Below are 12,812 nucleotides of genomic sequence, written 5' to 3'. Positions count from 1 at the left end.
CACTGAATCAGATTTGGGGCGGGCCAATGCTTTGGCTTCTCCACCATCACTGTTGTGTCCTTGAATGCATCATTTCAAGGCATTCACGTGCCTGTAGACAAGAAGTATGACAAACACTAAGTGCCATCCACGTCCTGATTGTATTGTGAGCAAAAACAAAGGCCTTTGTGGCAATTCCCCTGATGTGGGCTTTTGAAGTTTTTGAGCACAATGTAATGATTGAATAAGGGACTGTTTAAACAAGTGTGTGTGTTAATGTATCTAACTCAACTTGTTTGGAGGTTGTCAGTCAGAAGGAGCAGTTGAGCTTGTGGCTTTTGCATGTCAGATAACACTGATGACCCATTCTTAGAAACGTCACGGGATTATTTTGAGCCACTAGAGAAGATGTTCGTGACATCTGAAGTCTGGAAATTATTGGAAAAAAATGTTTTGGGCTGATAATACAACAATAATCTGGTGCACAGCAGGTTTTAGGGTGAAGAGGTAATCAAATGAGCACGGCATTTGACTATTGATTCTACTTGTTAACGTCCCTCTCATTTACTTCAATTAAACGGTGCCATGGGTTTTTGGTTACGACTTTAAAGATATGAAACAAAACAAAAATAAATGCAAATCATGTCTATTTGTGCACAGATTTCAGAATCATTTGACTCATTTTGGAAACCTGAAGTGAACCTGAACCTGAATGTGGCTTGACATTTAGGCACTGCAGAGAACAAGGAGTGATTGGCAGATCTTGACCGGTCAGAAGATTGGTTACATTTTGAGTTTTTCTGAAAACCTAGTGTACAGTTACCACTCGTTTTGAAAAACCTTGAGGTTTATAATCTCAGTAAATTGAGGTGTGCCCATAAGAAGATCATGGCAAAGCCAGCCATCCATTTTCTATAGCTTGTGTCTCTTTGGGTCCAGAAGGTGGCTTATCCAGGTCTAGAAAGAAAAAAAAACTGCCAAAGCCAAACTGTGGCAGGGTTTTCTGCTTTCTGGACCTAATTTTTCCACGTCTTAGCTACAGTTCAGCCAGAGCCGGTCCCAGCAGACTTTGAACAAGAGATTCTGAGAGATACATTCTGGACTTGTTTCCAACCAAACGCAATCATGGCATAAGTTGTTTTCTTGTCATGATCCGGGGCACCGAACCCCTTCTCCATCTGTTTGATGTTTAACAATAATCTAGAAACCCACATCGCTGCATTGAAAAGGATTTGAGGGGAAACAGCTCACACCCAAATGTAGAAATTGAGCAGTCAAGTTGTGGCTCTCATCGCGGGTAATTTGCTCCAGCAGTGCTTTACTTGGAGTGAAGTTCAAGTCTTCCTTTGATCAAATCCCCATCCCTATAAATGTCCGTCTCTGGTGTGTGAGTCCCACATCTGGTTTTTTTGGCGTTGTTGGATGATGAGCTGCGAGTGGAAGTTTGTGCAGCTGAGTGCAGGGCTCCACTGGCCCCCTTTTTCCCAGCGAGAAGATCTCCCTCACTGCTCCCTGGGAACGAACGGCTTATGGGCTTTCCGCTCTGACGGAACAAGACACTGCAATCACAAACAAGATTTTGTACCACTTTGTAGGATATACATGTGATGGAGCCAGTAGTGCCAGTGGCTTCATGCAGGTCAAGAGATGCTGCTGTACAGCCCCTTTTGTGCCCGGCATATGGATTCCATGTTAACCTTTGTGTGGGCCCCAGGTCAACATTGGAAGTGCCCTATGTCAGCATGCATTCTCAGAAGAACAGAATAGAAATGTGCAGTGAGAAGGAAATTCATGTTGCAGGAACATTTTTGACCATTAACGTCCAGTAAACATACTGATCGCCACTGAGGAAGTCGTTAGCCTCGAGTCGCATTCTACTCGGCCACGCCTCGCTCCTGTCTACTTCCCTAAAATGCATTTGTGCTGACAGAGGCGCAGCGAGGGACCACTCCTATGAGCACGCAGACCTCTCTTTCGACAGCACTTCACTTTTTCCCCCCTTACCCCTGACCCTGTTCTGGCCATCACTGAGCTCTAGACATCAAACTGTGGCTTCTTTTGAGATGCATGCAAGCAGCTTTTAGTCTTGACCTAGATTGCTTCTAAAGCTTCACTATATTAGGGACAGCGCTGCAATAGGATGTGATCCTTTACATCTTTGCTTTTACTAGATGCTAATAAACAGGAGTAGAACTTTAATTTGTTGAAACTGCAGTCAGATTTCCAGCTTCTGATATTTACCATTTACATGGTGAGATATATTTTTTGGCTAGCCATTCACAAACATAACGGTAGGGGCAGAATCGTCATGGAATTTGTAAGACGGCTGAAAGGTTTTGTCAAATGCCACACCAGTTGTCTGCATATCTTGGGAAACTTCCACTCAGTGAGCATCTAACAGATTATTTCACCAAGTATGTTGGCTTCTTGGGAAAATGGTCAATGGGCTTCAACCTCTGTAGGGATTTTCTACCTCAGGTACTTAAAATGTTGCTGACGATAGCAGCAGAAGCAACAAGGGGTGCCTTCAGTCAATTTGGTCAAGGATGTCTCTTGACATAGTAACTGGTTCTCAGGATCGAACCCACAACTTTCAGGCTGGAAGATGTATTGAGGCATTCCGCCCAACAAAGAAACAAAAAACATGATTATGACAATTTTGCTGAAAATCAAATATACACCAGCTTCTTACCAGGAACTATTTCCTATCACATTTAATCGTGAGTCAATCTGGTGACTGGTGGTTGTGTTACTTTAGCTAATGCTCTCTTGGTTGACAGTGCTAAACAAGACAATGCACTCACCATTATACAACCTTTTTTTGCTCGGTCACGGCAGCTATTGGAAGCTCAGCTTGTGTTGGTTCCAACTGGTGACCGCAGTATTAGGCTAGAATGACTATATTTCCCATGATTCCCATGACAGAAGCAGGAAGTAGTTATAGTTCTGGTATGACGAAAACATGCCTGCTACCGGATGGGAATAAGAACGCTAATGTGAATTTGAAAGTAAATAGGAACGACTATAACAGTTAAATTCAGTTGAATTGTTTTATTGTATGAATTGCGATGACAACTGTGATTGACATACACATGGCCCAAACAATTGGCTTAAAAATGAGATGACGGGATGGGATCTGCGTAAATGTGCGACAAAACAATGGAACTGGCAAAATCCGCTGGCACTTGGGACACAAGGCTCAAAATGCGAAAAACTGGATATGACCTATGTAGCCTTATCGGTCTGTCCTTTCAACAACAGAAGAACAAAATATACCCAGCAAAGTCAGCCATCTTTTTACACTTGTTACGATAATAATGTTACTTACAACATTGCCTGTACAGATTAGTCAAACTACACGATGGTAAAAATTTGACCCTGGTTACTTTCTATCAATGTATTAGTGTTTGATGCGGTTGGGATAACTACTGCTTCTCTATGAACATAAAGTAGAGGGAACATGTCCTAACATGCCCTACTCTTCACAAACCACCACTTATTGGCCTCATAGTCCAGCCATGTGTTTAGTCTGTCATGAAAAATGAGACGCCAGCACCCTCACGCCGTCAACTGTTTTTCTTTATCTCCTTTCCTACTTGTAATTGTGTTTTTAACCTATTTATCCGAGTCAGTACTCGATTGTAAATGCTGTTTTCGTTCACTAGCCGCACTGAGGGACGGAACACGCCTCAGTGTGTCTCAGGTGTGTGTATGTGTGGGTAGTCTGTTTCCCCAGCAACCAGTGTTGTGATGAGCAGAGCCAAAAACACGCCGGTTGTATTGTGTTGATTTCCTACACGGGCAGTAGCATACATCAACAAAGCAGCATCATGCCTTCGCTTGGTGTGTTTTTGTTGTTTTAAGGTCCACCTGTAATTAAAGTGCAGCAGGTGGGGCACCACTCCCAAAACGGCGCCTCCTTCCAAAAGCGTCACATCCAAGTTGTTTCCCCTAATCGTTTCTGTCAGTATGTGATTTCATCTCGTGGTTTGGCTGAACTGATGGACAAAACACAACATGAGCTAAATTATACTCATCACGGAGGGGTGTGGGGGGGGGATCGTCAAACATCCCCTGTGACCTCGTGGTCAGAACAAAGAGGCTGTATGAGCGTTGAGAGCGCCATCGTGTGGTCAAAGTTGAGTTTCCCAACCTTTTTTTTTTTAGCCTAGGCATCCATTTTTATAGAGCAAAAATGATGACATAATGATGATCTCGTCTGAATTCAGGCACAAATATACTTTAGTTACACTGTGTGAAATCTGGGCCTGTTTTAATTATTTAAAAAAATAAAAACAAAGAAAGAAAACTCTGGATATTGGAATTAAATAATGCTTGAATTATCTTTGACAAATTCAGGAAAGGGTAAATGTTATGAGTGTCTGTCTCCCTTCATTCATCATCTCGTTTGAAGTGTTAAATAATGTCAGCTTATAAATTCAAAGCTACTAACCGACGATAAAGCCTCTTTAGTGTTTGCTTACGCAGAGAATGGAGGTATTATCCATTACAAAAGGCTGTCCGTACACATGGCTGTGTTGAAGTACTTTCCGCGGGAGTTGTTGTTGTTGTTGTTGTTGAAAATGAAGTTCTCTCTCTATCATTAGGATTCAACCACCGGAGGAATGTGTCTGACACTCTTCCCATATCAGGTAACGTTTGCGTGTGTGATGCAGAATGTTGTGCGTTAGTAGCCTACTGTATCTTTTGGCTCATCAGAATCCTGGAAGTGCTATCTTTACATGACTTTAAATTGATATTGCTACTGACAGCTCCATCAAGTGAATTATTCATTCTCAATCAAAGGAGGACTGAATGAATTAGTGTTTATCCAACGTAGTGAGCATGAAATAGATGAATTAGTTACAAAAAAACAAAAACAAAAACGTGTTGAAAAGCATACCTAACAATATAATCACAACAATATACAAAACGGGCAATGGACATGGAATTTGTGAAGGTCAAGTTTAGAAGAAAAATCGTAACAGTTGCAGCTACCATCCAATAGAGGGAGTTGTTGCATAAAATAGTTTTAGATGTAATAGGTTGCATGCAAGGCTGATTCAATATCACATGAATGGGCAACATGAATAAATAGCTGATTAAAAAAAAAAAAGAGAGATTTTTTTTTTTTTTTTTTTTTAGTCCAACATGAAGCTCCAATTTATTTGCAATGTGTTACTTTTTGGGGGAAATACCTTCTATGTCGTTATAGACTTACAAAAGGAATATAAATTCAAATTTCGATGAGATTCACAATTGCACTCCATTTTAGCAGATACAAAGTCTTTTTGTCTTAATTTTAATTCTCTTGAATAGTGAAAACAAACACATAATGTTATGTAATTTAACCAACATTAGGTAAACTGATAAAAGCTGTATTTAGGTATTAATGAAATAATTATTATAGTTTAATGTAACTGTCTATGTTTCATATTCAGAGCCATTGCTGCTACATTGTGCCTGTTAGGTGAGAGGAGTAAAATCCAGTGGTGCCTTAACTTAAGTTTAATTATGTTCTTTGAGCATAATTAAACGATGTGTATTGTGTAAACGATAACACTTGTATCTCAAGTTATCATCCCCTTACTGAAATGAATTGAAATGCCTTTTCAGTAATCTTTTACAGCCTCAGCGTAACTTGTGCTTCATCTGTTGTGCGCAGCATGGCCACCAGGGGGCAGTATAATATAGACTCACAATGAAGAGCTTCACAACTGATTCCAAATCTGGAGTAATATTCGAGTTTCACAGAGGATAAATAATATAGGCATGTTCATAAATTTACCAAACCGGTCAGAATTTATAAGTTGTGTGATCAGGCAAAACACAGTTTATTTTATTTTTATTTTCTTTTATTTTTTTTATGTCATTCAAATTTAACGATAAAGCATTGTCACAATTACATCACAAGTCAAAATGGCGGTCTAACTCGGTGAAATGACGCTCTCCGCTCATTGAAAAGCAATGGACTTTGGGTTGTTGTAATCTGATTTGTGAGATTTATTTTGATTACAAAATGTGATGAAATGTCGTTTGAAAATCTGCCTGGTTTCTATGCTAGTCAAAGGTAAAATTAATACAGCACTGTTTTTTTTTCACCGAGTAAGGTGCATTGCATTACAAAATTGTCTTTACACAAAATAACGACATGTCAACATTCAGTCATCAGTTATAAAATAAAACTCTGAATGGACGTTCTTCGCTAGCCCATCTATTTTGTATTAGCATTAAGCTAGCGGACGTTCCTAAAGCAAAGTCATGTGGTTATTTTAAATACAGCAACTTGTAGATCTTCTTCTTTTATGTTTAGTTCATCAGAAAACTTAAACTGGGTAAGTTAATAAGACAGCTTGAAGCAATGAAGCCTTTTTATTTATTTTTTGGGAAGAATTGTTCACAGTTCGACAAAGTGTAGCTTCTTGTTGTCTTCAGTTGTGTGAGTGTTATTTTCAGACTTTATATATATATATATATATATATATATATATATATATATATATATATATATATATATATATATAAAGCTGGTAAGGAACAATTGAGCTCAGTATGTCCTGGCCTGTCTTGCCACTGAGAGCGTCTCGTCCTCGAATTTTCCGTCCTGGGACAACCTTTGCCTCTCGGCCCGCTAACTACTGCTTCACAGCTTGCATGGTTGCGCTAAGCCTTTTTTTGGGGGCTTGTGGTGTGCGAAAGTAGATTTACCTTCAATAACCATTTAATAAAGCTCTCTCCATTAGACTCGGCGACTGCCGGCCGCATTAATCCTGATTACGGGATGCGCGGCAGAGGAAAAGGGTCTATGTGTCAAGTATGCCATCGAGTGATTTATATCCCCGCTCGGGATGTGTGTCTTGTCAGTCGGCACTGAGCCCAGTTGAGGGGAGAAGAAGCGCTCAGACAATTGTGACTATAGTTTGTGCCGCCTTGCTTTCACAGTGGCTCTCTGGCGCTGATGTTGGCCTTGACTTCTCGGAGCCGCTACCGACATCTTCAGCATGGACCCCAAGGGCCCCAGTGGCACCTTCAAGAGGACCTCCCTCAAACGCAGCACGTCTGGCTCACAGAAGGTAGGAAACTTTTGATTAAGTTGGATCTGGAAGTGTTTTAAGTGACTAAATAAGAGACATTGTTGTTCACTTTGACATATAAGAAATGCTCTTGTTTCATCACATGCATCCACGTCCCAACCAATCATATTTCAGGCCTGCTTACGATACGCAGCATGTATTTGGTATTTGCATGTTGTGTGCCGCAAACCGGACCGTGCAAGCATACTGTTAAGAGCTGAGCGGGCTTCAAGCAAGAGCCGCCCGCTGCTTTAATCCTGCATAATGGCCCAGTATGGCCAGCACGGCAGATTAAAGTCCTGTGATATGTTTTTATAAAGTCTGCTTTCATGTGATTAACACTCCGATTAATACGTCCTTGAAAGCAACCATTGAGGTTTATCATTTATGTGTGCCCAGCTCAGGCTGGGGTGTATTCCGGGATTGTGGTACAAGCATCGAGTCTGTGAAATAATCATTTAAAATCAAGAACATTGGCAAGAATTTATTTATATTTTTTTTCTGACTAAATGTCACTAAAAGACTAAAATAAATTTGCCAGTAAACCTTAAAAATGTTTGCCAGATCTTTAGTTTACATGATTTTTTTATTTTTTATTTTTTATTTTTTTAAGGGAGGAAAAAATACAAGTTGTGCTGCATGTGTTTGTTTTTTAAAGAAGTAAACTAGAAATTAACATTTAGATTTATTATCACAATTATTACTTTGTTTTTTTGTTTTTGTTTTATTTTTTATCCTTTATTGCCACAACACATTGTTACAGCAATATATTTTTTAAGTACTCTAATGAATAATAATAATGAAAATGTGTATGCCTGATCTTATTGAGCAATTTAATGGGTAATGCAATTCTTTCAGCCATTCATTAAACTTATATCATATCTACAAAGCATTATGATTTAAATATACATTAAGAACTTTGTCAAGCAGAAAAGGAATGAGGCTTTTTTTTTCTTCAAATGGAGCTTTCAAATTGTAAAATATCACAATTGGCAATTTTCTTGAAATTATTACATCACGTAACGTTCCAGCTAAATTATCGTGTGGGCTAACTCATAAATTTGTCAGGATATCAAGAGTTCATTTTGATCTTTTCATACATTCAACAACTAAATGTCATGAATTATGTATTTCACATGTTCTGTGCTCACTATTTGTATTCCCAAGGATTTAGACTAGTGCAATCAGCATATCACCATGGTGGCATTTTTTGTTTTTTTTAAGGAGAGGTCAACCTAAACATTTTCTTTACAGTAATATATTGTATGTGGCTCCACTAAACTCAGCATTCTGTTTAATATTGCATTTGTGGAATTTGAGCTAAGCAGTAATAGCCACCTGTTTTTTTATACATCTCAGGAGGGCGGCCATTTTGCCATTTGCTGTCGACTGAAAATGACATCACAGTTGCTCAGGTAACGACCAATCACGGCTCAGCTTGAGAAAACTGGTGAGCGTGATTGGTCATTAAACCTCGATTTGACCACAGTGGAGTGCAGTGAAGTTCTACACAACTGCAATAATAAATAATGAGCATAATTGTTCATTTAATGGAACAAAACTGAATACTATCTTTTTTCTACACGTTGTTTTTGAACGATGTGATCCTGTCTTAACAAACACGATCTGTTTCATAAGATCACATGTGAGTCAGCGCATAAGCTGGGCCTAGCTGATCTGTGTGACCTTTCGCGAAAGAACGGCGTCAGCTTTACGGCTCGGCTGTTGCAAAACTAATAACTAATATCACCGAGCCTCAAGTTGGAGCTCTTTGAAATGACTTCAATTTCCCATTCCATATTTTGTTGTAAGAATGCACTGATTTTTTTTTTTTTTTTTTAAAGGATCCACAATTGCCTATTGTACTAAGGAGATCACATGACTGTGTCAGGCCCAAGTCAGCAGAGAGCTGATGCCTTTAGGCCAGAGGTCAGCATTAGGACTAATCAACGTTGGCGGTCGCACAACTATGTTAATGTTTTTAAATATTGTTTTTAATTTGTAACATTTGCCTCTCTGTGTCTGAATGAAATGATACACATTATAAGGCAAAAAACTAAGAGTATTTATTTATCTATTTTGTATGATTGTAAACTACTTACTTGCTTACTGTAAATAAAATATTTCACTTTGTTTAAATAAACGTCAAAAATAAATAAAATAAAATAAATAAAAATAATTTTTTTCCTAAAATCAGGATTGTATTTTTCATCTCATGAATATTTTAATTTTGATATTTAAATATCACAATATTGTTAAAAAAAAAGCTCATAATTAAAAAACAAACAAACAATATTGTGCTTTTGTGCACAACAGCAATGCAAATAAACCACTTACAATCTCTAATAACAATATTGAGGCACTTACTTGCTAATGCAAGCACGCATTGATCGCTTCACAAGCAAATCAGGTTCCCCTTCATCTGACAATTAGCATAGATTTTAAACATAGAAGGCCAAAACATCCCTAATGAAAATGAAATTACACTAATAAACAAGCCACTAGAGGGTGCTAGAACTGCACAAATGGAAATCAAGCTGACTTTTTTTAACAGATGTGTTCCTTTTAAATATTGTGAACATGGCGATATTGTGGAAGTTTTAATATCACGATATCACAATATTGCCCTTATTGCCCTTAGGGGACCTAAAGAAGCATCATGGCATCACAGGTGATGCCCTTAGGGGACCTAAGGGCAATAAGACCACCATACGCTGGTCATCTCCCAACCCAGAGGTTGTGGGTTCGATCCCAGGCGATTGTGACCACGTCGAAGTATCCTTGAGCAAGATACTGAACCCTCAATTGCTCCTGATGCTGCGTCATCAGTAGGTGAATGGGTAGTCAAAAATGTAAAGCGCTTTGAGGTCCTTAAAGGTGGAAAAGCGCTATATAAATGAAGTGCCATTTGCCATTATCGTTACATCCCTAATGTTCAGTGTGGATTCCACACTGTGGAAACACTAATCATTGGTCAAACTTGATAATTGTACAAAATGTATGTTTATGATGATGAGCACTACAGAAACAGATGGATGGATAACTCCCTAGTTTTGAATTGAGTCAAGGGGGGTAAAATGGGTGGCAGCATTAAATTGCATGGAATGTCACATTTCACCTTTAGTTTGACACCTTTTGTAAAGAGTATTTGATTAACCTAAGAATTATGTTGATGAAATAACAAATTGTTGAAAAGATAGTTTTGAACAAATCACAAATTTGGCAAGTTCAGACTGTATTATGTTAAATCATGAAGCCATAACCATCTCAGCAAATTTAAAAAAACTTTAAAAAAACTAATAATTTCCTATCTGTGAAGTAGTTGTCTTGGCTGCAACATTCCTGGGGGAGTAGCCTCTTTAAAACGTGTCCCATGACCGCGTCCACTGGCGAGGCTAATCAGTGACATGTTGCACTCATGTGATGGCTAACTGGATTTTCAAACCCAGGATGACAATCGAGCGCATTTACAGCGAGTGAAAACGTTCACAGTTAACGCAAATTTGTCTACCACGAGATCGAGGCCGTATCTCGTGGGGCAAATGCCACCCCACCCCCACCCCCCCCGATCCCCCCTAGTCAAGCGCAAGCCGGAGAAAGGCGGCTTTTTATTCGGCCCTCATGGGATCCAACGTGCCTCTGAGATATTCCTTAAACAGTAAAATGATTCCACACGGGTTTCCTTCCCTTCACGCCGCATCAAACTCCAACCACGCCGCTGTTGAGCGGCAAAACCAAGCAATTAGTGGCTTTTATCTTCAACCTTGGTGACATCACATTCCACACAGGACCCCCAAATCCTTTATGACCAAATTCAACTTGTGCTTATTCTCCTTTTCACTCCATTCACAGGATACTCGCGGATCTGTCAGTGTCACTTTTACACAAACATTCTTCACTGAACAGAACAAGGAAACTCCTGAACCATTTTTACTCAATTCTTGCGTTTTTTGTGATATGTTAAGCGGGATTGTCGCTGCAGTGGAACAAATTGGCTGTGATCTCCTTTCTTGCTAAGCTGCGGGTCAGGAGACCTGGCCCATGTGACCGCAGCACACAAAGGCGAGTATAGCAGAATATTGACGACAGTCTAATTATTGAAAAGGGATTGTCAATTCTCATTTTAAAACTTCCATGTCCAGAAGTGGTCTCTGTCAACACATAAATATTCCAATTTTCAGCTGACATTGTAGCAATGTAATCCATTTTCACTCAGTTGGTCAAAAAAATTGTTGTGTTTTTGTGGCAGGTCCTTCATCTGCCATAATGACAAGCAAATAAATCATAGTTGTATGACTCATTAGATTAGTTATCTGTTGCTATTTATATAACAGTAATACAGCTTTGTGTTCAAGTACACAAGCTCACATTTTACACTGACAAGATCAGCATTATTGCAGTACACTGTGTACTTTTTTTTTGTTGCCATTTTTGTTTAATGGTATACGGCTATTTGCGGCCCCATCCATATATACTAAAAATGGCATTTGACAGTTAAAAAAAAACAATGTTTGGAGCTCGTCAAAGTAAGAAGGGAGGGTGTCGAAAAAATAGGTTCCACTATTACAAATAATTTGGTTTATATACTGTAGCATTTTCTCTAGATATACAAAATTATTTCGGATTAAACACAATTCTCTTCATAACATGATGTGGCCCTTGCAGCCTTCTGATATTATGTACGTGGCCCTAAAGTGACAAATATTAGGAAACGTGGCCTATAGTAGATTCCTTTAGAAGTAACCAGAATTCAATTTCTAAAAGGTTTAAGAGCTTCTTTTTCCATTATTTTTCAACTTGTGGATTTGATCGAACAACAGGTGTTCAGTGAGTCATTTTCAGGTGTTCGATGGTTGTCAAGTCACGCACCTGACTCCAGTAATTTGGTCATACATCATTGGTTTCAGTTGCTCAAGCTACATTGTTTGACTTATCTGTGCTGCGGGGAAATTGGTGCGCTCAGCAGTCAACTTGTGGCTTTGTGATGTGGTATGTCGTGCTATTTCTTTATGATTGCAATCCCTTCATACTATGTCGAGGAAGAAAAAAGTAAGTGGTCAGGTGAATATATGCAATATGAATTGATTTGTGACGGAATGTATGGCGTTCCACAGGGTTCAATTCTGGGGCCTCTGCTGTTTTCATTCTATTTGCTGCCCCGGGGTGGTTGTTGCTCCAGTAAACACTATACCTATGTCTTGAATTAAAACAACAATAAAATAAATTATACTCCAAATGTTGCCAGAGTGTGAATGAATACTTTTGGTGAAACTGTCATTTCCAAAGTGCTCATAAGAAATGTAGTGAAATTTCCATCCACCCACAATGCTCCATTATCTTGTTGTGCTTGCTGTTTCCTCACTGCCGCATGTTTGGAATGAATGCTGTTTATTGTGCCGAGGCTTGTCTTAATTCTCGTTAATTTTCCCCGTGTGACACAATGTGATCCGCTAGCATATCCAAATCTTCAAGGTTTTTTCGCTAAGCGCTCGGAGGCAGCTGTAGCGAGGCAGCTGCTTGGAGTTTTCACGGCCCGGGCTTAATGAGTTTAAGTACGCTGAAGCAACTGCGTCACGTCGGCCAAAACGCTCTGAAAATGCCTTTTGTTTTCCTTTTCTATAATTAAAAACGGCCCCCAGAGCGCGACCAAAATGTGTCTAGATAGGGACATTTCAATTTGTCTTTTCAAGCCTCCCACAACTTTTTTTTTCCCCACACTGACTCCCAAGTGTTCAACCATAAAAGGAAATGCTGGTACAA

General features: G+C 39.2%; 1 protein-coding gene across 4 annotated transcripts in view; it reads left to right on the top strand.

Moving 5' to 3' along the window:
- Window positions 1-4,466: 4,466 nt before the first annotated feature.
- Window positions 4,467-12,812, top strand: part of trpm1b (transient receptor potential cation channel, subfamily M, member 1b) — a 31,257-nt gene continuing 22,911 nt past the window's right edge. For 3 of the 4 annotated variants that reach the window (XM_077516844.1, XM_077516843.1, XM_077516845.1), the window contains exons 1-2: window positions 4,467-4,631; window positions 6,922-7,052. In XM_077516844.1, the coding sequence (XP_077372970.1) occupies window positions 6,981-7,052 (72 nt within the window). In that variant the 5' untranslated portion in view covers window positions 4,467-4,631; window positions 6,922-6,980. The remainder of the gene's footprint in view (window positions 4,632-6,921; window positions 7,053-12,812) is intronic. The other variant, XR_013282847.1, reaches the window with a different exon arrangement.

This window comes from Festucalex cinctus, chromosome 3 (assembly GCF_051991245.1).
Source record: "Festucalex cinctus isolate MCC-2025b chromosome 3, RoL_Fcin_1.0, whole genome shotgun sequence".
Lineage (NCBI taxonomy): Eukaryota > Metazoa > Chordata > Actinopteri > Syngnathiformes > Syngnathidae > Festucalex > Festucalex cinctus.
Note: the sequence above shows the minus strand (reverse complement) of the source record. Positions and strands in the feature narration are given on the sequence as shown.